The 27,348-nt window shown below is 37.8% G+C and overlaps 4 protein-coding genes and 1 pseudogene across 8 annotated transcripts; 2 read left to right on the top strand and 3 right to left on the bottom strand.

Annotated features, from left to right (window-relative positions):
- Nucleotides 1–2,292: 2,292 nt before the first annotated feature.
- Nucleotides 2,293–22,554, top strand: LOC141592977 (G-type lectin S-receptor-like serine/threonine-protein kinase At1g11300). 4 transcript variants are annotated; one of them, XM_074413886.1, is made up of 11 exons: nucleotides 2,293–2,537; nucleotides 8,025–8,099; nucleotides 12,208–12,271; nucleotides 17,598–17,674; nucleotides 18,954–19,979; nucleotides 20,139–20,267; nucleotides 20,361–20,536; nucleotides 20,707–20,917; nucleotides 21,041–21,278; nucleotides 21,403–21,550; nucleotides 21,813–22,521. In XM_074413886.1, the coding sequence occupies exons 4-11, from the start codon at nucleotides 17,650–17,652 to the stop codon at nucleotides 22,116–22,118; spliced, it is 2,259 nt and encodes a 752-aa protein (XP_074269987.1). In that variant the 5' UTR covers nucleotides 2,293–2,537; nucleotides 8,025–8,099; nucleotides 12,208–12,271; nucleotides 17,598–17,649; the 3' UTR covers nucleotides 22,119–22,521. The 4 variants fall into 4 exon arrangements, with proteins under 4 accessions (XP_074269987.1, XP_074269988.1, XP_074269986.1 ...); XM_074413887.1 differs by lacking the exon at nucleotides 12,208–12,271; XM_074413885.1 differs by lacking the exons at nucleotides 2,293–2,537; nucleotides 8,025–8,099; nucleotides 12,208–12,271 and adding an exon at nucleotides 15,578–15,654.
- On the bottom strand, nucleotides 3,710–7,440 carry LOC141592980 (G-type lectin S-receptor-like serine/threonine-protein kinase SD1-13). The gene is made up of 7 exons (XM_074413890.1): nucleotides 6,055–7,440; nucleotides 5,468–5,572; nucleotides 5,206–5,366; nucleotides 4,913–5,123; nucleotides 4,545–4,782; nucleotides 4,271–4,415; nucleotides 3,710–4,187 (listed from the first exon to the last, which is right to left on the bottom strand). Exons 1-7 carry the CDS (start codon nucleotides 7,307–7,309, stop codon nucleotides 3,882–3,884), a joined length of 2,421 nt encoding a protein of 806 aa, XP_074269991.1. The 5' UTR covers nucleotides 7,310–7,440; the 3' UTR covers nucleotides 3,710–3,881.
- Nucleotides 8,448–12,201, bottom strand: LOC141590705 (G-type lectin S-receptor-like serine/threonine-protein kinase At1g11330; annotated as a pseudogene).
- On the bottom strand, nucleotides 13,318–16,885 carry LOC141592984 (G-type lectin S-receptor-like serine/threonine-protein kinase SD1-13). 2 transcript variants are annotated; one of them, XM_074413893.1, is made up of 7 exons: nucleotides 15,383–16,883; nucleotides 15,008–15,115; nucleotides 14,774–14,922; nucleotides 14,487–14,697; nucleotides 14,162–14,399; nucleotides 13,909–14,053; nucleotides 13,318–13,817 (listed from the first exon to the last, which is right to left on the bottom strand). In XM_074413893.1, the coding sequence occupies exons 1-7, from the start codon at nucleotides 16,629–16,631 to the stop codon at nucleotides 13,509–13,511; spliced, it is 2,409 nt and encodes an 802-aa protein (XP_074269994.1). In that variant the 5' UTR covers nucleotides 16,632–16,883; the 3' UTR covers nucleotides 13,318–13,508. The 2 variants fall into 2 exon arrangements, with proteins under 2 accessions (XP_074269994.1, XP_074269995.1); XM_074413894.1 differs by lacking the exon at nucleotides 13,318–13,817 and having other exon boundaries at nucleotides 14,007–14,086; nucleotides 15,383–16,885.
- Nucleotides 22,555–23,368: 814 nt separating the features above from the next.
- LOC141592978 (G-type lectin S-receptor-like serine/threonine-protein kinase At1g11300) lies at nucleotides 23,369–27,319 on the top strand. Its single transcript, XM_074413888.1, has 8 exons — nucleotides 23,369–23,646; nucleotides 23,745–24,950; nucleotides 25,057–25,176; nucleotides 25,260–25,435; nucleotides 25,517–25,727; nucleotides 25,816–26,056; nucleotides 26,161–26,308; nucleotides 26,683–27,319. The coding sequence occupies exons 1-8, from the start codon at nucleotides 23,586–23,588 to the stop codon at nucleotides 26,965–26,967; spliced, it is 2,448 nt and encodes an 815-aa protein (XP_074269989.1). The 5' UTR covers nucleotides 23,369–23,585; the 3' UTR covers nucleotides 26,968–27,319.
- Nucleotides 27,320–27,348: the final 29 nt, after the last annotated feature.

The raw sequence follows: 27,348 nt of genomic DNA, 5'->3' as shown, positions 1-27,348 counted from the left end.
ACAAGCATAAAAAAATCATTAAACTCAACGTATGAGTTTTAAAATACTTATTGTAGTATGCTTTCAAAACTATTAGAGCGGCGATCTTCCTTATTTAAACTCTTCAATAAAAGTTTAATCATGGCCTCATGAAATCTGTTGGTATGAACTAGGTTGCACGGACACTCCTCCTAATCGGTGTTCCCGTGTCAGACACCCGTGTTCAACACGACACTCGTCGGACACACGTCAAAACGTGTTGGACACCTGTAAAGCCGTGTCTAACTTTCATCTTTTATTTGGGCACGTGTCCGACGCGTGTCCATGGTATTTTGAGCCGTGTCCATGGTATTTGGACACACCTTCAAACAAAAACTATGACACGTCCTGATATTACATTTGCTGTGCATTTGGTGTCTCAGTTTATGCATGCTCCTCGAACATCTCACTTGTTGGTTGTCAAGCGTATCTACAGGTAATTGCAGGGAACGTGCACCCATGGGTTACAACTTCGACCCTCCCGACGATTCTCTATTGTTGCTTACTCTGATGCAGATTGGGCAGGCTGTCCTGACAGCTCCCGTTCGACCACAGGTTACACTGTATTTTTTGGGGACAATCTCATTTCCTGGCGCTCCAAAAAGCAGCCGACTGTCTCCAAATCCTCGACTGAAGCCGAGTATCGAGCTGTTGCTTACACGGTTCAAGAAACTATCTGGATTCGGTCTATACTTGCTGAGTTGGGTATTCTTCTTCCTCGTCCTGTCACCCTATTTTGCGATAATGTCTCTGCTTCTTATCTTGTCGTGAATCCAATTCAACATGATCGCAGCAAGCACATCGACATTGATTATCATTTTGTTCGTGAAAGGGTTGCACATGGTGACTTGATAGTTCGTTATGTACCTACTCAATATCAGTTAGCCGATTTGTTTACTAAGAGTCTTAGTGGTCAACGTTTTGAATTTTTACGATCCAATCTCCGCGTTGTCCCCCCCGCATAGATTGAGGGGGTGTAATAATGTAATGTATCCCAAGGGTCTTGTAATAATGTAACCCAAGGATACTCGAGAGTCTTGTAACTCATATATTTTCTCATATATATAGTTTACCTCCTATGTTATGGAGGATCAAGCCAAATAACTTTCTTAATATGGTTGAATTTGGTGGGCGAATGATGTTCCTTAGACAAGTAATGGGATGTCGAAATAGATTGATTATAAGTTAGTTTTGGTTTTAGAAATGAGAATAAGTTATATTTAACGTCAAAATTTACCTTCATTTATTTAAATTTAATATCAAATACTTTTTCAAAAATAAAATCACACACATATAACTACAAAATATATATTTTATTAATTTAAATAACGTGTCCCGTGTCCTAACTTTTATGGGATGCCATGTCAAGTGTCCGTGTCGTGTCCGTTTTGGTGCTACCTAGGGTATGAATAACAAAGACTTGATAACTTTCAAAAGAGTACTCAGATTTATCGAAAAGCAACAAACTTAATAAAAAATTCAATTGATATTCTACAAGATGGTTTTACTTTATTATAAGAGTTTTTTTTGTCAAAACCTACCTAATATTTACCTCATTTTCATAAATACTATCTAAAGTTTTTAATTTGGCGAGAAACTACTTGATATTTTTTTACTTTTGTCGAAAACAACCAAATTAAAATTAATGAGCAAATTCGACAATTGTTTTTCCAAGTTAACTAAAATTCCGTCAAAATGTCAATCGAATTAATCATAATCTTGTCCAAATTAGCCACAATCTCGGCCAAAATAGTCAAAATTGTAGTAAAACAAATTGAAATAAATGTGTTAGTAGTTAATCAAAACAGTTGGCGGTGGTTAAGTATAGTAAATAATGTATGTTCAATGCCAAAAATAATGTTTTCGAGTTAGAATTTTGTCTAATTTGATCGGATTTTTCAATTTGGTAGTGTCCGACAAAAGTCAAGAAAATGTAGATAGGTTTTTGCAAAATTAAAAAACTTTAGGTAATATTTATGAAAATGAGGTAAATTTTAGGTAGTTTTTGACAAAAAAAAAAACTCCTATTATAATGCAAAACGGATCCATAAATCATATGATTACAAAATTAAAAAAGCGGCTAGAAAAACCCGCTTTACACAAATTATCCCCATTAAGCCCCTATTGTTTCTGATTTAGTTCCAGCTCATCCGAGTTTCGCTCAGCTCTATTTAATTCAGTTTAATTCAGGTTCAGTCAGTTATGTTCAACTCTAGTTCAAAATTCGTCATTTTTGTTCAACTCATCTATTTACACAATTAATTCTCACCTTAGTTTCATTCATCCCAGCTCAGCTCCATTCAATTTAGTTCAATTCAGATTTCCATTTAATTCAGTTCAACCCGTTTCAGAACCGAAGAGAAGAGGGCCCGAGTTGCCTTGGGTACATAATCAACTTCCCTCGAATATTTGGCGCGCAATACACAACAGCCGTCAAAATGTCCTCTACAATGCCGTTAATTTCATACCTAAACCCTAATTGTTGGTTATGCAATTGAAATCCAGACTCTTATTACCAGGTTCTTCCCTAATTCCTCTTAATTTACGCATGATTTAACTGATTTCTCACATTGCTATAGAATGTTTTAATTATTGATTGCAAGTTTATGCAATTAGGTCGTGTTTTTTTTTTTTTTTTGTTAATTTTTGGATTTCTGTCAAATTTTCAATTACGATCTTCAATCGCGATTTTGATCATGCATATAAGCTGTGCTAATATTAAGGATGACAGTCTCATAATTACCCGTGAATATCCGTTTATCCTAAATTTAATGGGTTGGATATGAATGACGATTTTTCTCAAAGTTTAGGGTGGGATATGGATGACCGTAACGCCTCTGATGTTTCGATAATATTAGGGAAAGTGGTACAATAGCGGATCTTGATTAAAATATTAGGGGGGACGAACGGACAAAGTTGAATCCCGGTAGAAAAAGTTTACTCCCTCTGTCCCGCTCATTTGTTGTCCTTTTCCATTTTGGGGGGTTTGAGTCAATTGTTGTCCTTTCTATTTTAAGAATGAACTTGATGAGGAATTTGATCATTCACACTCAATTTATTCCACTTGTTATTTAGTAATTGGTCCCTTCCCCTTTCCCTGGTCTTTGTGCCAAAACCAAAGGACAACAATTGACCGGGACGAATGGAGTATATGCTAAGGAGGATAGACTTGAATTTGATGTACTAGTGAAAAATGTTCTCTCTCCGATTCAACTAGTTCTTTACATTTGAATTAAGTACTCCTCAGAAAAGAATGAAAACGTAAAGAGTTAGTTGAATGGGAGGGAGAGGTCGAGGTCGAGGTCGAGGTCGAGGTCGAGGTCGAGGTCGAGGTCCTTGTCCAACCCTATTAAGGTCCTCAACAGGTTAAGGAGTTAAGGAGGATTGCTGCAGAATGCAATATTTAGGGGGGGCAGGGACTTGTCCACCCGTTTTAATTATGTCACCAAGAGTCCAGTGGGGTATTCAGACCCTATCTGACGTATTACGCTGTTAATTTTTCTGATTTATAAATTTTACGTCTTTGAAATCCCATAATAAAAACAAATACATAACAATTACATTAAAACTGACGCCACACTCTAGCACCGCTACACCACTGTTTAAAACACACTTGGTTAATAAGTTAAGATTTTTTGTTGCATTTCTATATACATTACTAGAACTCTAGAAGTACAGTATGAGAAAAATATGGTTCTAAAAACAAATTGTTTGTAGTATAATATGGAAATGTCAACTTACAAATTTACAATAGTTTCTACTATTTTTATGAAGTTTGCTGTAAAATTTTCAAATGTTGTATAAAGGAGGCTCATACATGTTCAGTTTCAAAACTAATTCTGATGTTCTTAGAATCCTTGAACCTATCGACCGCTGATTTTTGTGATGGAAAGGCCATTCGTGGAACTTGTCTGGTGGCTTTGGGTACTAGAACTCGTATCACGCATAAATCGAGTGAAACCCGGTTGCTTGGGCTTTTGAAAGTCTGCGGTACTTGAAGCAATTAGCTTTGCGATGACATCAGATATGTCTGGTCTATCTTGAGCATATTCCTGAACACAAAGAAGCCCCACATGTATGCATTTTGATATCTCTGCTTCAAAACCTTGATAAGCTATTACCGGATCAATCAAGGAAATGTAATTGTCCTCGTTCCACTGTTTCCATACCTACATTAATGAGATCTATGAGAGAAAAAGGAAAGAATGAACAAGTTCATCCCATATTTTTAGCCTTTTAAGTATTGACTTACATATCCCAGAAGGCTCAATGATGACTCATCAAACCATCGAGTCTTTTTACCAGTTATTATCTCCAACAACAAGACTCCGAAGCTAAATACATCTGATTTTTCGGAGAAACGCCCTTCGATTGCATACTCAGGAGGCATGTAGCCACTGCATTAAGTAATTACACTACATTAAGCCAATATATTTATATAATATGGAGTAGGAATCAAGTACTTCCGTTGGTCTCTTAGAACTGGATTATTGAAAACCAAGCTAGAATATATATTAGAAACTCACTATGTTCCTACAACCCTTGTGGTATCAGCCTCACTTTGGCTACCTCCGAAAATTCGTGCCATGCCAAAATCTGAAATTTTTGGGTTGAGGTTCTCATCAAGCAAAATGTTGGCAGCCTTGAGATCTCTGTGGATGATCTTGAGACGGGAATCTCGATGAAGATAGAGAATGCCTCGGCATATCCCTTCTATAATACTGTAACGTTTCTTCCAATCAAGGATTCCTTTTTTCTGAGGATCTGGTCAAGAAGTACAATAGTGAACGGTTCAGTAGTATATAATATGATACTTGAGAGTTGAGAAATAATGAGAGACAAGAAGGGTCCTGATTTTTCTAAGGTCATGAAATATTTTGTAAGATGCACGAACCAAAAAGAAATGCATCCAAACTTTTGTTGGGCATGTAGTCGTAAATGAGCATTCTTTCAAGGAGTTCCACACAGCAGCCCAAAAGTTTAACAAGATTGCGATGCTGAAGTTTGGAAATAACCAACACCTCATTCATAAACTCTTCTACCCCTTGTCTAGAGGTTCCTGACAATCTTTTTATTGCTACTTCCTGTCCATCTTCCAGTGTACCCTGCAGTTAAACAGACAATAAGGTTGTATCCGATAATGGATCAATATATTCCAAACTGTTTTAGAAATCTTTAAAACCCTACCTTGTACACCGGACCGAATCCTCCTTGTCCAAGCTTATTACTCTCTTGGAAGTTGTTTGTAGCAGCAGAAAGTTTTTCAAATTTGAACAATGGTAGCTCTTCGAATTTATCAAGGCTTGGATTCACCTCTAAGATATCCAACAATGTATTGTTCCTCTTTGCTGATTATTTCAACAATCACAAGTTACTGCCAGCTTTTAAAATTTTCTTTTAAGGTTTGAAAATTTAGCTATATCCAAAGGTTTTGAAAGTGAGTTGTCACCTTCTCTAGCCTTTCTTCTACACAAGAAGTACACTATGGCAACTAGTGTGGCTGTCCCTGAAACTGCTGTTACTGTAACAATTATTTTCAGCCTTTTGTTATTACCTGAAAACAAAGATGTATTTGTGAATCTGATGTTGTGTTGTGTTTTGATCCTAAGGGCTTGTTTGGGATAAGGTAATTATTACCGAGGTAATATATTTAGAACCAAAGGGACGATGAAGAAAATGATGGTAATAGATGGTGGAAAAAGGGGATGGGGAGGGACGGAAATTACTCCAAACATGGAGGAATGCATTAATCTAAAGAAAGTTGGGTCACTATTAGTCTGTTACCTCCTCTAATCCTATATAGAGAAACTGTACACTCCTTTAATTATTTCCCGCCTTTACCACCATCACTTTCCTCTATTTACCTCTTGTTTTGAGTAGTTACTAGTCTACTACTCATATAAGAATTACCCTCAACCTAAGCAAGGCCTGAGAAGAAACATTTGTCTACAATTGTCCTCATCCCAAGCAAGGCATGAGAAGAAAATGTTTACCTATGTTACCATAATGCTGAGACCCTAAGAAGAAAACACTTACCTAGCTCTGAATGTGACAGCCGGAGGTATAAATTCACGCCACTTGACGAAAACTGCTGTGTATCTATCAAGTTTCCACTCCAAGTCATGCATCCCACACCAATATCAAATGCATAAGCCGAGCATGAACAGTTTGACAAGCACTGGGTCCTACAGCTGTCTTGATCTAGACCTTGCAACCAGTTTGTATCTGCGGGGGGCTTCATCTGTGGGAGGCTAAAAAACACATTCTCTTTGGCACCTTTTGCTCCACATTGCAATTGCTTTGTCCGGGTACACCCATTACTCCAATTTCCTGATTCCCACTCCTGTCTAACTTTTGGCTCAAAGCCCTTGAGACACTCACAAATCGGAGAACTCAGAAAGTTGCAGCTACCGTATTCTCCGCACCTTCCATAAAACCCACATTCATTATCTGGGGCTTCCCATAGGGCATTCCAATCTCCCTTAGTATCATCCCAGTACTGTTGTCTTGCAGTTCCTTGATAGGATAACTCATAGTTTGTTAAAAGAAATGGGGGAATAGAAAACTCTAGGGAGGTGTTACCTTTGCCATCAGTCTGAATAATAATCCCATGACTTTGAAAGCTAGGAACTGCAACTTCAATTCCGAGAAACCAGTTACCATTCCATGGCCCACTTCGATAATACCGGCGACCGTTGTCCCAAATAAAGAATTCCGGAAGAACACTAGGACCGAGGGCAGTGGTAAATCGTCCTTGAGAAGGATCTGAAGGATTTTTCCATGCTTGGACGATAGAGTTTTTACCAGTAGCTTTGTTATAAACGAGGCTCATATGGGGCAAAAGAGTGTTTCCTGCATGATCAAAACTCTGCCATATAATGTTATTATCGGAACTGAACAACACTAGGTTTCCTGAATCTAGAAGCTGAGCTTTTGACATGTTAGTGGCCAACTGTGAGAGAGTGACATTTGATGACCAGAGGATATGCTTTTGACCATTAAGTACCTGAAGATTGTCATCCTTGGAAATTTGAAATGAACCAAGTGAGTTCCTTAATGGGTTGTTCCTATTTGCAACCCACACTACTTTCATCATAGGAAGCTTATTATAGTAAATACCGACATAGCGATTGGTAGTGTTTGGTGGACTAAAAAATGACAGCCTGAAAGTTCCATTGCTGGAGACTATTGATTCTTCATCTTTGAGGAAGTTTGTGGTGTTGATGCTGTCTGAAGCATTGCAGATTACGTTTAAGAAAAACAGAAACAGAAGTACTTGAAAAGATGACATTGGTTTGAGTTTCTGGTGTGTTTAAGAAAATATGAGCTGATTTTTTCGTATTAAAAGTACAAACTGTGGTTAGGTACATCAATTATTGGCTAATGTAGAAACTTCCCCGTAGAGTGTGAACTGACAAATTTGAAAGTTTAAAGCAACATTGTATGATTGTATTGCATTAAATTTTTCTATGTGACATCGAATTGTATGGTTGTATTGCATTAAATTTTTCGATTGTGGGTCTATAAAAGCTTCAAATCAAGTCATTTGCGATGTTACATGTATGTTCATCCTTCAAGTCATAGTTTCAACTCCTCCATCCCATTTATATTATCTCGTTTGATTTTCATGCTCGAATGATATTAATTTTGATCTCTATTTTCTCACAATATACAATAACAACTTTTAAAAATTCATAATAGAAAAGTAGTTGATCTGAATTGAATGACAAAGTTAAATGGAGACTATATAAATAGGATATAGACAGTATGGTGATTACATTGACGTGCCTGTGACACATGTCTCACATAGTCACATGCTAATTTCTTTTTAGTAGATCATTATTCCAGGTTAAATATGGTGAATGTAAAACTGCCCAGTTAAATCTCGAGCTGTTAAGCTTGAAAGTTCAAAGTAACATTTATGACACAAATTTATTATTCTGATATGACATCCAAAGGTTGAACAAATGTTTATGTGATGTGTTTTTCTTTGATGGTTATGTCAGATACGTCGCTGGGAAGGTATTATTGCGTAAATAATGTGTTGTTGCAATCAATGGGGAGTTTGCAAGACATTGCAGGTCAGAATAACACTGCAAACCTATACTATCATTTTTTTCATTCTATATATGTATCTTCATCCTTCGAGCTTTAATTGATGTTTCTATAGGAGGACCTCAGTCATATGTTTGTTTTTCTAAGTGTTATGTACAATAGCTTTAACTAATGTGATTATTCGGAGCTGACCTCAGAAATGGAGACTTAGACTTACTGTGGCCATTAGTGAAAAATGTACTCCGTAATATTTAGGGGGGGGGGGGGGGCATGCCCGTTTCCAACCCTTTTAAGGTCCTTCAGCGGTTAAGGAGTTAAGATTTTACTGTTTCACTCATATATACATCAGTAGAAATAGTGTGTGAAAAATATGGTACTGGAAACAGAATATAAAGATTTATACAGGAAGTGTCTGTTTACAACAGTTTTTAAGCATGTATGAAGTGCTTGCTATAAATTTTTTTAGTTTTTCTAACTATAGAACTCATCATTGCCTGTATTTATCAAGCTCTCTTCTAGATATTCTCGTGTATGTTACCCGAAGGAGGCTCGTAAGTGTGCAGTTTCAAACTCCTGATGTTCTTAGAACCCTTGATCCTATCGGTCACTAACATTTGTGACGGAAAGGCCAATCATGGAACCTGTCTGGTTTTTTTGCGTACGAGTACTTGATGTATCACGCATAAACCGAGTGAAACCTGGTGATTCGGGCAGTTGAAAGCTTTCAGTACCCGAAGCACTAAGCTTTGTGATGACATCAGATATATCTGGTCTATCTTGAGCATATTCCTGAACACAGAGAAGCCCTACATGTATGCACTTTGATATCTCTGCTTCAAAACCTTGATGAGCTATTGCTGGGTCGATCAATGAAATGACATTATTCTCTGTCCACTGTTTCCATGCCTACATAAATGAGATTATAAGAGGAAAGCAAAGCATGAACAAGTTAAGGTCATATTTCTAGGCAGGACTTACATATCCTAGAAGGCTCAACGACGATTCATCATGCCATTGAATCCGTTTACCAGTTATTATCTCCAATAGCAAGACTCCAAAGCTAAATACATCTGATTTTTCAGAGAAACGCCCTTCGATTGCATATTCAGGAGGCATATAGCCACTGCATGAAGTAATTCCAGAACATTAAGCCAACATATATTGTAAATACTTCCGCTGTTGTCTTAGAACAGGATGATTGAAAACCAACCAAGAATATATGTCAGAAACTCACTATGTCCCTACAACTCTTGTGGTATCAGCTTCACTTTGGTTACCTCCAAATATCCGTGCCATGCCAAAATCTGAAATTTTTGGGTTGAGGTTCTCATCAAGCAAAATGTTGGCAGCTTTGAGATCTCTATGAATGATCTTCAGTCGGGAATCTCGATGAAGATAGAGAATGCCCCGACATATCCCTTCTATGATATGGTAACGTTTGTTCCAATCAAGGATTCCCTTTTTCTCAGGATCTGGTCAAGAAATACAATAATGAGCCTCAAAATATTTTTGAATAAAATTGAAAAATGATGAAGTACAATTATTGGGGAAAAGTATTAGTTCGTTTCTCTAGGACAAGAGTCCTGAAAGATTTTGTAAGATGTACAAACCAAAAAGAAATGCATCCAAACTTTTGTTGGGCATGTAGTCATAAATTAGCATTCTTTCTTGGCGTTCTACACAGCAGCCCAAAATTTTGACAAGATTTCGGTGCTGAAGTTTAGAAATCACCAACACCTTGTTCATGAACTCTTCTACCCCTTGTCTAGAGGTTCCTGATAATCTTTTTATTGCTACTTCCTGTCCATCTTCCAGCTTTCCCTGCAGTTAAATATCTGATTAGGTTCTGTCAGGCAATTCAACGATATATTTTAAGCTCTTTAGGCTACCATAATTTCCTACCCTATACACTGGACCGAATCCTCCTTGTCCAAGCTTATTACTGCCTTGGAAGTTGTTTGTAGCTACTGCAAGTTTTTCAAACTTGAACAATGGCAGCTCTTCAAATTTGTCAAGGCTTTTATTTTCCTCTAAGATACCGAATGAGATGTTGTTCTTCTCTGCTCGTCATTCAACAAAGTTACTATTAGTTTCTTTATTAAATAAAAAAAATCATAAGATATGCAGATTTCCCATCATCCTGTTGGCTATACTCGAGGGTTTTGAATTTTATTTGTCACCTTGTTTAGCTTTCCTTCTGCACAGGATGTAAATGGCAACCAGTGTGGCAGTCACTGAAACTGCTGTTACTCCGATAATTACTTTTAGCCTTTTGTTATGACCTGGAAGAGTAGTTGTAGGGTTAAACTTTGTTATTATAAATTTTTCTGTTGAAAGTAAAAACTTTCTTTTCACGGAGTATATTATAGTAATGATATCATGTCATTGACCCCTTAGACCACCCTGCAGTTACCGTTCCCCCATGAGTACCTACCACCTTCCCTAACCCGGCCGTACCACCAGAACCACCCCCACCCCCTCACGGCTTCACCTAATAGTATACATCAGTGGCATATTAAAAATGTCTGCCTGGAAATAAGATATTTCTGCATTATGTGTCTTGCAGGATTTTGTTACTAAGAAGAAAGCATTCACCTAGCTCAGAATATGCCAGCCGTAGGTTCAAATTAACACCCCCGCTATATGATAACTGCTGTATATCTATCAACTTTTCACTCCAAGTCAAGCAACCGACACCAATATCAAATGCATATGCTAAGCATGAACAGTTTGACAAGCACTGGCTCCTGCAAGTGTCTTGATCTACTCCTTGCAACCAGTTTGTATCTGCTGGGGGTTTCATCTGTGGGAGGTTAAAAAACACATCCTCTTTGGCACCCGTTGTTCCACATAGCAATTGCCTCATCCGGGTACACCCACTGCTCCAGTTTCCTGAGTCCCACTCTTGTCTAATAGTTGGCTTAAACCCCTTCAGACACGTACAAATGGGTGAACTAAGAGAGTTGCAGCTTCCATATGCTCTGCACTTTCCATAAAACTCACACTCACTATCTGGGGCCTGCCATGTGGAATTCCAATCTCTTTTAGCAGTATCCCAATATTGTTGTTTTACAGTTCCTTGGTAGTATAATTCATAATTTGACAAAGGGTATGGGGGATCAGGAAACATTAAGGAGGTATTTCCCTGACCGTCAGTCTGAATGGTAATCCCCTGATTTTGAAGGTTTGGGATATTAACTTCCAATCCGAGGAATACATTTCCATTCCACGGCCCGCTTCGATAATACCGACGACCAGTGTCCCAAATAAAGAACTCAGGAAGAACACTAGGACCAAGGCCAGCGACAAATCTTCCTTGAGAAGGATCTGAAGGGGTTTTCCATGCTTGAAGCACAGAGTTTCTGCCTGTATATTTGTTATAATTGAGGCTCATATAGGGCAAAAGACTGTTGACCGGATGATCAAAACTCTGCCATATAATGCTATTATTAGAGCTGTACAACACTAAGTTTCCTGAATCTAGAAGCCGAGCTTTTGACACATTAACGGCCACGTGTGAGTGTGACATTTGATGACCAAAGGATATGCTCTTCACCATTTAGTACCCGTAGATTGCCATCCTTGGAAATCTGGAATGAACCTGAAGAATTGGTTAATGGGCTGTTCCTGTTTGCAACCCAGACCACATTAACCACAGGAAGCTTGTTGTAATAAATTCCGACATAGTGATTTGTAGAGTTTGGTGGACTGAAAAATGTCAGTTTAAAAGTTCCATTGCTGGAGACAATTGATGCTGGATCGTTTAAGAATTTTGTGGTTTTGATGCTGTCTGAAGCCTCACAAATTCTTAAAAATAAGAAATACAGAAAGATAAATACTCTCAGAGATGACATGATCTCTAGTTTGAGGTTCTTTCTGGTGTTAGATAAGTAAAAGTGTATAACAGCAATTGGTTAATGTAGTCTGTGAGCTGACAAACTTGAAAGTTCAATAGTTCAAAGTAAAATGATTGAATTATATAGTCTTTGATGTGATATTGCATTGTATCATACTTTTTTTCCCTATGAATATATGGTGTGATATTATTTGAAAGTGCTTGATCGCATAGTATTAAATATCGGCCGTGTTCTCCTCCGAAGCCTTTATGGTAAAACCATGCTTGTTGGTTTGCAGGTAAAAGAAGCTTGAAATCAAGTCTATCCAGAATTGCAGATGGCTTGTTAGGTTCATTCATCAGGTTTTAATTTATACTCTGTCTTATTTATATTATCTCATTTGACTGCGATCGTTGATTGGTCAAACAATGTCAACAGTAACTAATTTTTTCTCACAATTATGATAGCATAAAATATAGTTGGTAATAAGTTTACATTGTAACTTTATATATATTTGGAGAAACTGAGGGTCAAATATTAGTGAATGTAAACATGATTCAACTAAGTCTGTGAGCTGCCAAGCTTGAATAGTTTGATGTGAAATCCGAAGGTCAATGGTCAAATAGTTTTGTGTGGGGTATGTCTTTCTCTGATGGATATTTCAGACATTGCTGAAAAGGATCTTATTTGGTTTGGCAAGGCATTCCATACATTCATACAAGTAGTTTTCTAAGAGTATGTTCCTTCTATGTTACTCCAACACTTCACTTTGGTCACGTGTTGCGTATCCGATACTTGAAGTGTCTGACATGACAGACTTTGACACTTCATTTTAGACTATAAAAAATTGAAAAGTTTGTGTAAAATAACTGTATCCGACACTTGCAGGCTTTTGCAGCACATGCAGTCGGAGTAACATAGTGTAAAATAGTTCAGTTAATGTGATTATTAGGATTCAACCTCGGAAATGGAGAGGTACCTTTACATTTACCATCTATGATGATAACTCCTGATCTAAAGTGTGGAATAATTGATCACTCCGTATCTATCTATTTTTCGCTTCTTTCTCACCAAGTTAGCATGCTTGATTGGCTATTAATTTTTGGCAAGCCTGAATATCAGAAATCAGAATACCTCCAAAAAAGATTGTGTTTTTATCCAAAGAACTAAGCCAATTATATTGAGAATCAGTGGGAAATTCATGTTCAACGCCGTTTTCTGCATAGATCATCTAAAAACTGCCTCTTTTGGTTAGCAGAGGGGTAAGGCTGCGTATATTCGATCCTTCTTACTGAGCTATTCTGTTGTAGCCTTTGAGGTTAATGGTCAAAAGGGGATAATATAAATTAGATGAACCGAGTATTAAACACTCAATTTACTAGTATCTATATGAAGTGCTGAAAGTATAGCCTGCCAAAGTACATGAGGAATACTCTGAAGTTGAGAGTTGAAACATTAGTCATTGCCCCATGCTTAAACAGTTAAACTACTTGTGAATAATCAACATTTTCTGCTACACATTTACACAAATTAGTGAAGGACGATCATAAGTTTTTGTGTCAAAACCTTTGATTATTTTAGAACCGTTTAACCCATCCCCTACCGACCACTTATAGTTGTGAAGGAAAGATCATTCTTGGAACTTGCCAGGTGGCTCTGCGAACTGGTATTTGCTGAAATACGCAATAATCTAGTAAAACCTGGTGGTTTTGGCTGTCGAAAGTGTGCAGTAGTTTCAGCAGTAAGCATTGAGATGACAGCAGATATGTCCGGCCTATCGTCAGCATATTTTTGTACGCAAAGAAGCCCGACATGTATGCATTTTGATATCTGTGCTTCAAAACCTTGAAAGTCTATTAATGGATCAACCAAGGAAAGGACTTTGTCTTCACTCCATTGCTTCCATACCTACATATTAGAAGTCTAAATGTCAGTTAATGAGGTATATAAGAGGGGAAAGTGAAGAATAAATAAGGGCATAGTTCTAGGCAGGACTTACATATCCTAGAAGGTTCGAGGACTCCTCATCATACCATTGAGTCTTTTTGCCAGTTATTATCTCTAGCAATACTACTCCATAGCTAAAAACATCTGATTTTTCAGAAAAACGCCCTTCAATTGCATACTCTGGAGGCATGTAACCGCTGCATTAAGTAATGAGGCTGTGAATCTGAGAACTATAGTGGACACTCTCCTTAGTCTCGGGGATAAGATGATTAAGAACCAAAGAATACGGTATATGAGAAACTCACTATGTTCCAGCAACTCTTGTGGTATCAGCTTGATTTTGGTCACCTCCAAATATCCGTGCCATGCCAAAATCCGAAATTTTAGGGTTTAGTTTCTCATCAAGTAAAATGTTACTAGCCTTGAGATCTCTGTGAATGATCTTCAGTCGGGAATCTCGATGAAGGTAAAGAAGGCCTCGACATATCCCTTCTATGATATTGAAACGTTTCTTCCAGTCAAGGATTCCTTTCTTCTGGGGATCTGATCAGTCGCATCTAGTGAGCCCATTTGTAGTATGAGATGAAAATATTCAGGAAAGTTATAGTAGTATGGCAAGATGTCACATACCGAAAAGAAAGGCATCCAAACTTTTGTTGGGCAAATACTCATAAATGAGCAGTCTTTCTTGGCCTTCCACACAGCAGCCTAATAGTTTGACAAGATTTCGGTGCTGAAGTTTAGAGATCACCAGCACTTCATTCATGAATTCTTCCACCCCTTGCCTAGAGGTTCCTGATAGTCTTTTTACTGCTACTTCCAGTTTATTTTCCAGCGTCCCCTGCGATTAAACAGATAATTAGGCTCCTCCAGAGAGATGCATGAATAGTTTGCACACAGTTCCAGGCAACCCCTACCCTGTACACTGGACCAAATCCTCCTTGTCCAAGCTTATTACTCTCTTGGAAATTGTTCGTTGCAACTGCAATTTCTCCAAATTTAAACAATGGTAGCTCTTCAAATCTATTATCGCCCTCTAGGATATCTAACAACGTTTTGTTCCTTTCTGCATATCATTTCAAAAACGCAAGTTACTGTTAGTTATATCCAAGGCTTGGAGTATATAATAAGGGTTTTGATTTTGATGTCACCTCGTTTAGCTTTCCTCCTGTAGTAGTAGAAGTACCCTATAGCAACTAGTGTGGCAATTCCTGAAGCGACTGTGACTCCGACAATTATTTTTATTTTTTTGCTATTACCTGTAGAAAAGAATGTCATTTCAGCATCAAAACTCTCTTAAACTATAACAACATTACCCTAGCGCCAAAAATAACCCCACCCATGAGTACCGGCAGTACCCTTATATTGTGTTACGCAAAAAGATTGTGTCAAAATGACCCTACTTCATAGCATAAGAGGTGTAGAGAGTCTAGTGTCAGTAGTGTGCCATTCGGCTGGATTTTAATACTTACAGAAACATGTACATATCTCTGAATGTAAATTTTAATATTTAAAAGAAAACATACCTAGCTCGGAATGTGGTAGCCGAAGGTAAAGATCCACGCCAGTAGTTGAAAACTGTTGTATGTCGATCAACGTTCCAGTCCAACTCATACATCCCACGCCAGTTGTATATGCATAAGCAGAACATGTACAGTTTGCCAAGCATTGGCTTCTGCAGGTGTCTTGATCTAATCCCTGTAACCAATTATTATCTGCAGGTACTTTCATCTGTCGGAGCCTTAAAAACCCGTCCTCCTTTGCACCTTCTATTCCACAGAGCAATTGCTTCATCCGGGTACACCCACTACTCCAGTTTCCTTTTTTCCACTCTTCTTTATCTTTTGGCTCGAACCCCTTCAGACATTTACAGATTGGAGAATTCTTAGAGTTGCAGCTTCCAAAAGCTCCGCACTTGCCATAAAAATCACAGTCATTGTCTGGGGCTTGGAATAGGACTTTCCAATCTCCCTTAGTATTACTATCATCCCAATACTGTTGCAGGAGCGTTCCTTGGTAGGATATTTCATAGTTTGACAACGGAAACACAGGGTGAGAATACTCTGCAGTGATATTGCCTTGACCGTCATTCTGAATGCTAAGACTTTGGAAGTCAGGGAAATTAACTTGGATTCCAATGAACATGTTACCGTTCCATGGTCCGCCTCTAAAATGTCGGCGATCATTGTCCCAAATATATAATTCAGGAAGAATAGTAGGACCAAAGTCTAGGAAAAACCTTCCGTCAGAAGGATCTGAAGGGCTTTTCCATGACCGAACAACAGCATTTTCACGAGTATCTTTGTGATGTATGAGAGTCATATGTGGCAAAATAGTGTCAGAGGGATGATCAAAACTCTGCCATATAATCGTATTATTCGGCGCAAGCAATACGAGGTTCCCAGAATCGAGAAGTTGAGCTTTGGTTGAATTAGTGGCCACCTGTGTAATATTTGATGACCAAAGGATATGTTTCTGACCATTTACTACCTGAACATTTCCACCCTCGGAAATTTGGATTGAACCCGAAGAGTCGGTCAATGGGTTGTTCCTGTTTGCAACCCATATTACATGAATCACAGGAAGCTTGTTGTAGTAAATTCCGACATAGCGATTTGTAGAGTTTGGTGGACTGAAAAACGACAGTTTGAAGGTACCATTGTCGGAGACAATTGACCCGGAATCATTGATGAAGTTTGTGGTTGTAATACTGTCTAAAGCATCACAAATTCTTAAACATAAAGGCAGGAAGAAAAGTAGTCTTAGAAATGACATTGGTTTTTGTTTCTGCTGTTATCTGATGTTAGGAAAAGATGAACCAACTGATCCTTTGTATTTCAGAATATAGGCAGGAATGCAGGACTGCAGGAATAATAGTTGTTTCAGTCGGTCTCCTTTAAGACGACATATCCGTCTTAAGTGTAAAATGGTCGAATAGTACTCCATATACGTAGAGGGGACAAAAGTTTGCTATTTCCTTGGCATTTTACCTTTTGTCTCATCCACCTATTTGACCCGTTTTATTATTTAACACGGAAATGTGAGTCTTAAATAAGAATTTGGGTAGGTGTTGGTCCAATGTCAAAATACACAAAATGTGTGAAATTAAATGATTCTGATGTCACATTCTAAGGATATCATGTGGGTTGTTTTTCTTTGATAGGTTGTGTGTGTGTAAGTAAACTATTGATGTGGCGGTCAATTTGGGACTACATATTATATGAGTATATGAGTCGGCTTGAGTGAAAGACTTTGCATCATGTGATTGATGATTGATCAACCACATGTTACAAAATCAACACAATCTCGGAGTCCGTTGTCACGGTGAGTCTCGCTCGCCACGGCCTGTTCTGTATCATCGCTTTATTAAGGTGGTGGTTGCCACCTCAAAACGTGGTCGTGGTGAACTTTAAAATTATAACATCATGATACACGGTTACGGTCTTAGAATTATACCCAAAGATTATATTTTAAGTCACCAATGTTAAGAGTAATATGCACTTTTAAGAATATTTTACTCTTATTTTTTCGTCGAAAAAAGTTTTATAAGATGACTGTTGAAAATGTGTAATGTGTAGGTTAGTAGTAATTGCCAATTTCCTTATTGACATTTTATTGAGGAATTTATGGAAAGTAGGTTGCAACTTCGCATTGATATGGTAAAGCAACAGATAGTGTACATGTACATTCCATTGACTTTGACTTTGACTTTTTTTTTTTTTTTTTTTTTTTTTATTGCAGTTGACTTGGTAATTATGCTATAAACCAGAGTGGTTGATGCAATGCACCGGTAATGATGATCACATTGCAAACAACAGGTTGGTCTTCCTTAAAACGGTTATATTATATTATTTAAGGCTAAAACGGGTCAATTACTATCCTATATAGGTAGATGAGACAAGATTTTTGTCATTCCCTAGGCCTTTTGCATTTTGTCTCATCTATCTATTTGACCCGATTTCTTGTTTAAGACGGATATACTTGTCTCAAACAATGATTTGTGGCAAACAAAAGACGTATATGCCTGCACAACCATTTTCTCCTATTTCAGAATTTAATGTTTTCATTCAGTCAACTTTGTTTAGCTGTCATGACTTGTTTGTATGGATAAATTACATGATTATTTATTATTCAGGATTTCTTAATCAAAGCAGTGGAATATTCTTAAACTAGGATGCACGATGAATTAGAAACAGAATATACATTCTATATCAAATAGGTACTATGTTACTTCGATGAGCTTACGTACCCATGTCCGACACTCGACCCATGAATATTGGTATGACACCCTGACACTTCATTTTAGACCAAAAACCTATTAATTTTTCATTAAATAACCGAGTCTGACACTATGCACTCATGTCCGACCCTTCTAGCCGAATTGAAGTAACATAGAATAGGTATATACGTAGCAAAATACTTCTAGAAAATAAATTACTTGATTTGGTTCCAAAGTGCAAATCAAAATCAAACTTGGGTTCTACGTGATTGGTCAGAGAGTTGACAAATGTGGGTCTATAATTCTACACAAATTCTATATGTCATACGCCAAAGTCTTTCATTATGGAAGATTAATGCCCACTTAATCATCCATTAGTCTCTCTTAAGACCAACATATCCGTCTTAAGATTAAAACGGGCTAAATAACATCCCACTTGCGTAGATAAAATAACTTTTTTTTTTAATTTCTAGACATTCCGTTTTTCTCTTATCTATCCTACATTTGACCTGTTTTAAGTTTAAGATGGATATTTGCGTCTTTAAAAATAATTTGTGGTCACTATTTTTCCTCAAAAAATTCCATCATACAAGTATAAGAAAACCATATTAACAAAGATAGAAAAACAATGTTAAAAACTATGGCTTTCATGTACATGTACACTCATATTATCTTTCTTTCTTTGTTATGGTTTGGTATTGTTTCTGCTCAAACCAACCTTAACAGAACCCAATCTTTAAGAGACTCCGAATCACTAGTGTCAAATAATGCTATTTTCAATCTCGGGTTTTTCAGCCCGACTAACTCGACAAAACGTTATGTTGGTATCTGGTACAATGTTAGTGAATCTGATGGAAAGTTGGAAGTTATATGGGTAGCTAACAGGGATGATCCGCTAAGCGACTCTTCTGGAAAGCTCGTGATTTCAGAGGATGGAAATCTTCGAATCACGAATGGACAGAACAAGATCTTTTGGTCGTCGAATGTTGCACCTTATGAGGCAAATAATTCAGTGGCTCAACTTTTGGATAGTGGCAACCTTGTACTGAAATCAAGTGTTAATGGAATGACCATTTGGCAGAGTTTCGACCACCCCACAGATACGTTTATGCCAGGGATGACGTTCACTATTGACGGGACAGTGGCAGATAAACAGGTAGTATTTTGGTCGTGGAAGAGTCCATCAGACCCATCGCGTGGAAAAGTAACAGGTGGTCTTACGACTAACTTTCCTCCTGAGCTCATGGTGTGGGATGGTGATCGCATATACTGGAGAAACGAGCCATGGAATGGCAACATCTATATTGGACTGAATTCAGCTGTATTTAGTCTAGTTACTGTGGATCCAGGAAAGATATCGTATGGGTTTTCCCGGGCAAACAAGTCAGAATTGATACATTTTGTGGTAACCCTTGATGGAGATGCAGTCGAAAGAAAATGGAACAGTGGTCGTAGGAAATGGGAAAATGGATGGAACGCACGACAAACTGACTGTGATTTCTATGGCAAGTGTGGACCATTTGGAAGCTGTAATGCAGCAAACTCACCTATATGTGGTTGCTTGACAGGATTTGTACCAAAGAACAATACAGAATGGAGCAAAGGAAATTGGACTAGTGGGTGTGTTAGGAGAACTCCACTGCAGTGTGGCACTGTTGGAGCTAAAGCAGACGGGTTTTGGAATTTGTCGAATGTGAAAGTACCCGACAATACAGTGTGGTTATCTGTAAATACCGAGGATGATTGTGTCAGTCAGTGCCTCAGCAACTGCTCCTGTGTTGCTTATTCTTATTATTCAAGTATTGGGTGCATGATTTGGAATAATGGTAACTTAATCGACATCCAGGAATTCTCCTCTAATAGGGGCATTGATTTTTCTGTTCGGTTGGCTCATTCAGAACTAGGTAATAAATCAAAGATTGTTTCTTTTTTTTAACTTCCTTTACCTATAATTATAGAATCATCCCTGTACTCTTTTGTTGCATGCTTGCATCATAACTCATCAGATAGTGAAGCCAATTCCTTGCATATTAAATGTTTTTAATGGTTGATATATTTTTCAGATGTGTTAGAACAAAACCATCCAGATATGGTAACAAGGAAATCTAGCAGATGGAAAGTTATAGTAATTGCAGTGGTTCTCATCACAACTGTTATATTTGGTGTCGCCATATGGTTGCTCCGACGACAAGGTGATGATCTTGTTTTTATTTTTTTTCTGTTCTTTGCATTTTCCCCCTGTGATTCATCTAGCCATATTAACTTTATATCGGTTGTTGTGGAAGGGATGAGACTCCCATTCATGGAGCTACGACACGGAAAATACATAATCAAAGACAACAATGAGGAAATTGAAATTGGCGATTTGCCTATGTTTCAATTGAAGAAATTGATAATTGCAACAAACAACTTTGATGATGATAACAAGCTAGGCCGAGGTGGTTTTGGTACAGTGTATAAGGTAATGAATGCTTTCTGACAAGATGTATGCTAATTTACTTTGTTGTCCAGAATTTTTTTTTTGACATTTATGGAACCCGAAGAGTCGGTTAATAGCATTACTCAAGAATGGAATATTAGTGTAATTATCTGTATCGATAGCATTACTGAAGAAGTGATGTATATTTCAAGGGTAAATTGGAAGATGGAGAGGATGTTGCAGTTAAAAGGCTTTCGAAAGTTTCTGGACAAGGCCTTAAAGAGTTTATGACTGAAGTTTTGGTGATCTCTAAACTTCAACACCGGAACCTTGTCCGCCTTCTAGGCTGCTGTGTTGAAGGAGAGGAAAAGTTATTGGTGTATGAACTTATGCCAAACAGGAGCTTGGATGCGCTTCTCTTCGGTCAGTGCCCTAAATTCTTGAGAGCAATTTACACCAATTCGACAACAATTCTTTTGGGAACTTATAAAATTAGCCAGCATTTTAAAATTTTGGATTGACATTTACTTTCTGGTTTGGTCTTAGATCAACGTCATGGAGACCTCTTAGACTGGAAGACGCGATTAAACATTATTCAGGGGATATGCAGAGGCCTTCTTTACCTTCATAGAGATTCTAGGCTAAGGATTATACACAGAGACCTCAAAGCAAGTAACATTTTGTTAGATGACAAACTCAATCCAAAGATTTCTGATTTCGGAATGGCCAGGATATTTGGAAGAAATGAAGATCAAGCCGACACCAAAACAGTTGTTGGCACCTAGTAAGTACCCCCTGCTTCAATTCACAAACAAACACTTTAGCAAGTCATCTTTGCCAATCACAGTTCAAGATTCTAATCCAGCATTTCTAACTTTAGTAACCGCTATGTTATGTTTGATATGCAGTGGTTATATGTCACCAGAGTATGCTATGGAAGGCCGTTTTTCAGAAAAGTCAGATGTTTTTAGCTTCGGGGTGTTGCTTCTGGAGATAGTAAGTGGCAGAAGAAACTCTAACTTCGAGGATGACGAGTCTTCAAGCCTCGTAGCACATGTAAGTATCCCGTAATATGATCTTAATCTTAATAATGTCACTATATGGGCCAGACATGGACACGGGTTATTTAGCCCAGATTATAGACCTATCCACGTCAGACTGTCTCAGGTTTTTGGTCATATTTGTTTTTTGTTTTCAAGTGTCGGCCTATCGGGTGATGTATATGGGTCGACTAGGTCCGGTCAATTTTGGCAATGGACCCTGTTGGAGTTTTTTTGTGTTGTTTATGGACTGTAATTTAATGATGTGTGTATGTTAGGCATGGAAATTATGGAATGAGGATGAGATAACCTCCTTTATTGATCCTTCGATTTTGGAGTCGACTTTCAAAGCTGATGAGGTATTGAGGTGCATACAAGTAGCACTTTTGTGCGTCCAAGAATTCCCAGAAGACAGGCCAAACATTTCAATGATCATTGCCATGATTGACGGTGAAGGTTGGTCAAGTATTCCACAACCTACACAACCTGGCTTTACGCGAAAGCGATATGGTGAAGCTTTCGAAAATGGAATTCTGCATGGCTCTGTTAACCGTCTTTCAGTAAGCTCCATAACTGGCCGATAACAGTCTGATCAAAAGGGACATGACCCTAAGATATGGAGATTCCAAAGACAGGAGAAGGGAGAAAATCAAGTCATGGTTCTCATTTACATTACTGTCAATATGATTCGTCAAACATCTTGGATCACGGTAAACTATTTACCGTTTTTCGTCCACTGTCTACTAAACTTTGAGATTCTGAAGCTGTACATATATATCCCTGGAGTTTTCTTTGGGTAACCTGAGAAAAAGAGGCTTAAAACAGATCATTATTACTGAGATGGTGTAACAGTGCAGTAAAAAGAGAAAATCTGAATCCACAGTTTTTTACATAATTAAAGTTACTAGTTATTATTGTGTGTACTGTGCTTGTTAGAGTGATTGATTGGAGCTGATTATTTGTATGAACCACCGAGTTACTCCACTCATTACCAATTATTTTCGAATAGAATGTTCTTTGAGTTATTATTGTTTACTCTCTTTCTCTCTCTCTCTCCCCTGATGGCTGTAGACTGCGTCTTTGCGTTGAAAGTCTATAAGCAACAGATATTTTTTTGGACAAGAACTATGTACTCAGCGACTATGTATACGTCCACTATTCCATTAAGTTGTATTTGTTTTTCAAATTATGTGAGGAGAAATTTGAAAAACATATACAATCTAATGAGACAGAGGAAGAATATGTCAATGAAGGTATGTGGATTCATTTGTTTTCCTTATGTATATGATATTTCCCACTTGCTGTGTGATATTCATAGCTGTCGATTTGGGCACTGCTATAAACTGGACTGCTTCAACGATTATGTTAACTTTGTTTTCAGTCTTGATCGTGCAGTCGATTGTTATGGCCTTATCTTAGGTCGTAACACAGCCATAATTGAGACTGATACCACCTCAAAATCGGTACACGGCTTCTTTTTGACTTGGTATTATCAAGTGTCAATTTCTCAGGATTGAAGAGTGTGTGGTGACGAGAAGAGCGCACAATGGATGGATATGATACCTGTGGATTTTTAATGTCTTTTTTTGAATTATTTATCGTTTTTATCTTAATTTTTTAAAATTATTTGTTTACTTCTTAGATTTATCAAACGTTTACCTAAAAACACAATGGATGGATACTTTGTTTACTTTTAAGATTTTCTGAAACATTAAATTTTACTTCTATTTTCAAAACTATTGTTATTAATTATTCTGTATTTTAGATCTAAATTCCAAGTTTTTATAAAAGAAAATTGAGTTTTTTTATTTTTAAACCTATGAGTTCAACTTGACTGTTGTATTATGTTTTACTTTCCATTTGCTTCTCACTTTTCTTTTTCTGATTTGTGCCAGCCGACTCCAGATTATTTGAGATTAAGGCTCTGATGTTGATGTTGTTTTTGTTTTTGTTGTTGTTATCAAGTGTCAATTTCATGGTCTTAAGAGTTTCAAAAACAATTTAAGTCAATGATGAAATCTTCACATTGTTACTATTTTAGTTCATAAATTATGTCACAGAAGACTGCTGTAGGTCTCTACGTCATACCGAAAAGTCTTCGTAATGCAAGAGGTACTTAATCTTTGCTTCCCTTTTAACATTTCATGCATCTTACAAAGATTTGAATGCTATGGCTTACCTGCACACCCTTATTTTTTTGTGTTTGGTAGGTTCCGGGTTCGTTTCAGCACAATCAAATCTTCACAGAAATCAATCTCTAAGGGATCCTGAATCATTAGTGTCAAGTAATGACATTTTCAGGCTCGGGTTTTTTAGCCCGGCTAATTCGACCAATCGTTATGTAGGTATTTGGTACACTGTTAATGAACATGATGGAGAATTGGAAGTTGTTTGGGTAGCCAACAGGGATAATCCAGTGAATGACTCTTTAGGAAGGCTTACGGTTTTTGAAGACGGAAATCTTAAGGTATTGGATGGACAAAACAAGAGCCTTTGGTCATCTGATGTCCTAGTTTATGAGGGGCATAATTCGGTTGTCCAACTTTTAGATACGGGTAACCTTGTGTTGAACGGGAGTGGAACGATCATTTGGCAGAGTTTCGACCAGCCTACAGATACATTCTTACCGGGTATGAATTTTACTGTTGATGGGATGCTGACGAAGAAACAAGCGTTGTTTTGGGCTTGGAAGAGCCCTTCAGACCCGTCTTTTGGAAAAATAACATGTGGCATTACGACTAGCTTTCCACCTCAGGTATTTATTTGGGATGGTGATCGCCCTTATTGGAGGAGTGAGCCGCGGAATACCTCTATTTTTATTGGACCGAATCCAGCAGTACTCAGTTTAGTAACTGATGATGCACGAAAAGTAACCTACGCCTTTCCTTGGGCATACGAGTCAGAACTGGTACACTTTGTGTTGACCTATGACAGAGTTAGAATCCAAAGAGCATGGGACAGTGGTAGTAGGAAATGGGAAAATAAATGGGTGTCGCGAACTAACTGTGATGTTTACAGCAAGTGTGGACCATTTGGAATCTGCACAGCAGCAAATTCGCCTCAAGTATGTGGTTGTTTGAGAGGGTATGTGCCAAAGAACCAAACAGAATGGAGCAAAGGAGATTGGACTGGTGGATGTGTTCGGAGAACTCCACTGCAGTGTGGCATTGCAGGAGGCAGAGTAGACGGGTTTTGGAATATGACGCAGGTGAAAGTACCAGATAATGCAGTGTGGTTATCAGGAAAAACCGAGGATCAATGCATTAATGAATGCCTAAGCAAATGCTCATGTATAGCTTACGCTTATGACTCGACTCTTGGATGTATGATATGGAACAGTACCTTAATTGATACCGAGGAACTTTCTCCTAGCCGAGGCATTGATTTTTCTGTTCGCCTGGCTTATTCAGAACTAGGTAATCTGTCAAAAGATTCTTTCTTTCTACGAACTTCATTTAGCGAGTTGAATTCCTTGTAAAATTTACTCTTCCGATTTTTTGATATATTATTCTTGTTGGTAAGAACAAAAGCCTCAAGATATCGCTGCAACGAAATTTAGCAGATGGAAAGTTATATTGACAATGGCGGTTATCATAGGAACTGTCATATTTGGTGTCTGTATCTGGTTTCTTCGAAGACATGGTGATGATCTTTTCCTTTTCTGTTATGTTTTCCTTCCGAATATATCTAACCAATATTCACCACATTTTCTGTTGTTGTGAAAGTGAGGAGAATTTCAATCAAGGAACCACAACATCACAAGTACATGAATAAAGACGACAGCGAAGAAATTGAGTTTGGGGACCTACCTATGTTTCAGTTGAAAACATTGATAACTGCAACAAACAACTTTCAGGATGATAACAAGCTCGGCCGAGGTGGTTTTGGTACAGTGTATAAGGTAATGAATGCTTACTGGTGAATGTAATTATAAAAATCTATAGCACAGCTGAAAATCTGAAATAAAGATGTTTGTTTCAAGGGTAAATTGGAAGACGGAGAGGATGTCGCAGTTAAAAGGCTTTCAAAGGTTTCACTACAGGGCATTAGAGAGTTTATGACTGAAATTTTGGTGATCTCTAAACTTCAACACAGAAATCTTGTTCGACTTTTAGGGTGTTGTGTAGAAGGAGAAGAAAAGTTACTGGTGTACGAGTTCATGCCAAATAAAAGCCTAGATGCGCTTCTCTTTGGTTAGTGCTTACGGTTCTTAACAGCATTTTACAGTACGCCTATCTATTAGACGATAATTGCTTAGATGTATTGACAGTTTATTATCAGGTCCAATTCATGGAGTGCTTTCAGACTGGAAGACGCGATTTAACATTATACAAGGGATATGTCGAGGCCTCCTTTACCTTCACAGAGATTCTAGGTTAAGGATTATACATAGAGATCTCAAAGCAAGTAACATATTGTTGGACGACGAACTCAATCCAAAGATTTCAGACTTCGGAATGGCCAAGATATTTGGAGGAAATGATGATCAAGCTGATATCAGCAAAACAGTTGCCGGGACCTAGTAAGTAGTACCCCTGCTTTAACTCAGTCCGAAAAACAGTTTAGCAACTCAACTCATCTTTGCGAGTTTCAGTTAACGGCTATATTATTATGTTTGTGGTGCAGTGGTTATATGTCACCGGAGTATGCAATGAGAGGCCGTTTTTCAGAAAAATCGGATGTTTTTAGCTTTGGGGTGCTGCTACTGGAGATAGTAAGTGGCAGAAGAAGCTCTAAGTTTGTGGATAACGAGTATTTAAGCCTCTACGCACTTGTAAGTATTCTACATTACGATCTCAAAATTTTCACTATAGATCAGACTCCAATTCATGGACTATACAACTAGTTGTATATGTTGTACGGTGTAAAATCTGAGCTTTGTGATAAAGTATCCGAGCTTTATGTTAAAGAATATGAGCTTTATTAGAAAGTATTGAACTCATCCATTTACACATTCAAAACATGAACTTTGAATTAGCTCAGAAAAAATACATATAAGCTCAGATTTTTATACCTTGGTTGTACAATGCAACTAGATGTATAATCCTATTTGTGATCAGAAGTAAATTATGCATTTTATACGGTGACAGAGTGAGTCGCTTGTTAATGGTCCGGTCATTGGTGTGTGTGTGCGTGTGTGTGTGTTAGGCATGGAGATTATGGAATGAAGATAACATCATCGCTTTTATTGATCCTTTGATTTCGGAATCCACTTATGAAGCTAACGAGATACTGAGGTGCATACAAGTCGCACTTTTGTGTGTCCAAGAACTCCCTGAAGACAGACCTAACATTTCAATGATCATTTCGATGCTTGATGGTGAAGGGTCTTCTAGCCTTCCAAGGCCTACACAGCCTGGATTTATGGAAGGGCGACATGTCGAACACGTCTCTGTTAACCATCTTTCACAAAGCTACATAAATGGCCGATAAAATTCCAATCAAAGGGACATGACGCGAAAAGATGGAGATTTGGAGACGCGTGGAAAAAAACCCAGAGCAAATTAAGTAATGGTTTCGAGCCACATCATACGTTTGTCGATCACATTCATTTGCAAGTTACTTTGCATTCATGTAAATTCTGCGTGTTGTAGTAATAAAGGCATTTTTTTGGTTGTAAAGAGAGTTGTAGAGTGATTTTGATGCTGGCGGTTTGCATTCATGTAAATTTTGCGTGTTATAGTAATAAAGGCATTTTTTTGGTTGTAAAAAGAGTTGTAGAGCGATTTTGATGCTGGCGGTTTGCATTCATGTAAATTCTGCGTGTTATAGTAATAAAGGCATTTTTTTGGGTGAAAAGAGAGTCGCAGAGCG

This window comes from Silene latifolia, chromosome 7, assembly GCF_048544455.1.
Source record: "Silene latifolia isolate original U9 population chromosome 7, ASM4854445v1, whole genome shotgun sequence".
NCBI classification, from domain to species: domain Eukaryota; kingdom Viridiplantae; phylum Streptophyta; class Magnoliopsida; order Caryophyllales; family Caryophyllaceae; genus Silene; species Silene latifolia.
The sequence above is the reverse complement of the archived record's forward strand: the minus strand, read 5'-3'. Positions and strand labels throughout refer to the sequence as shown.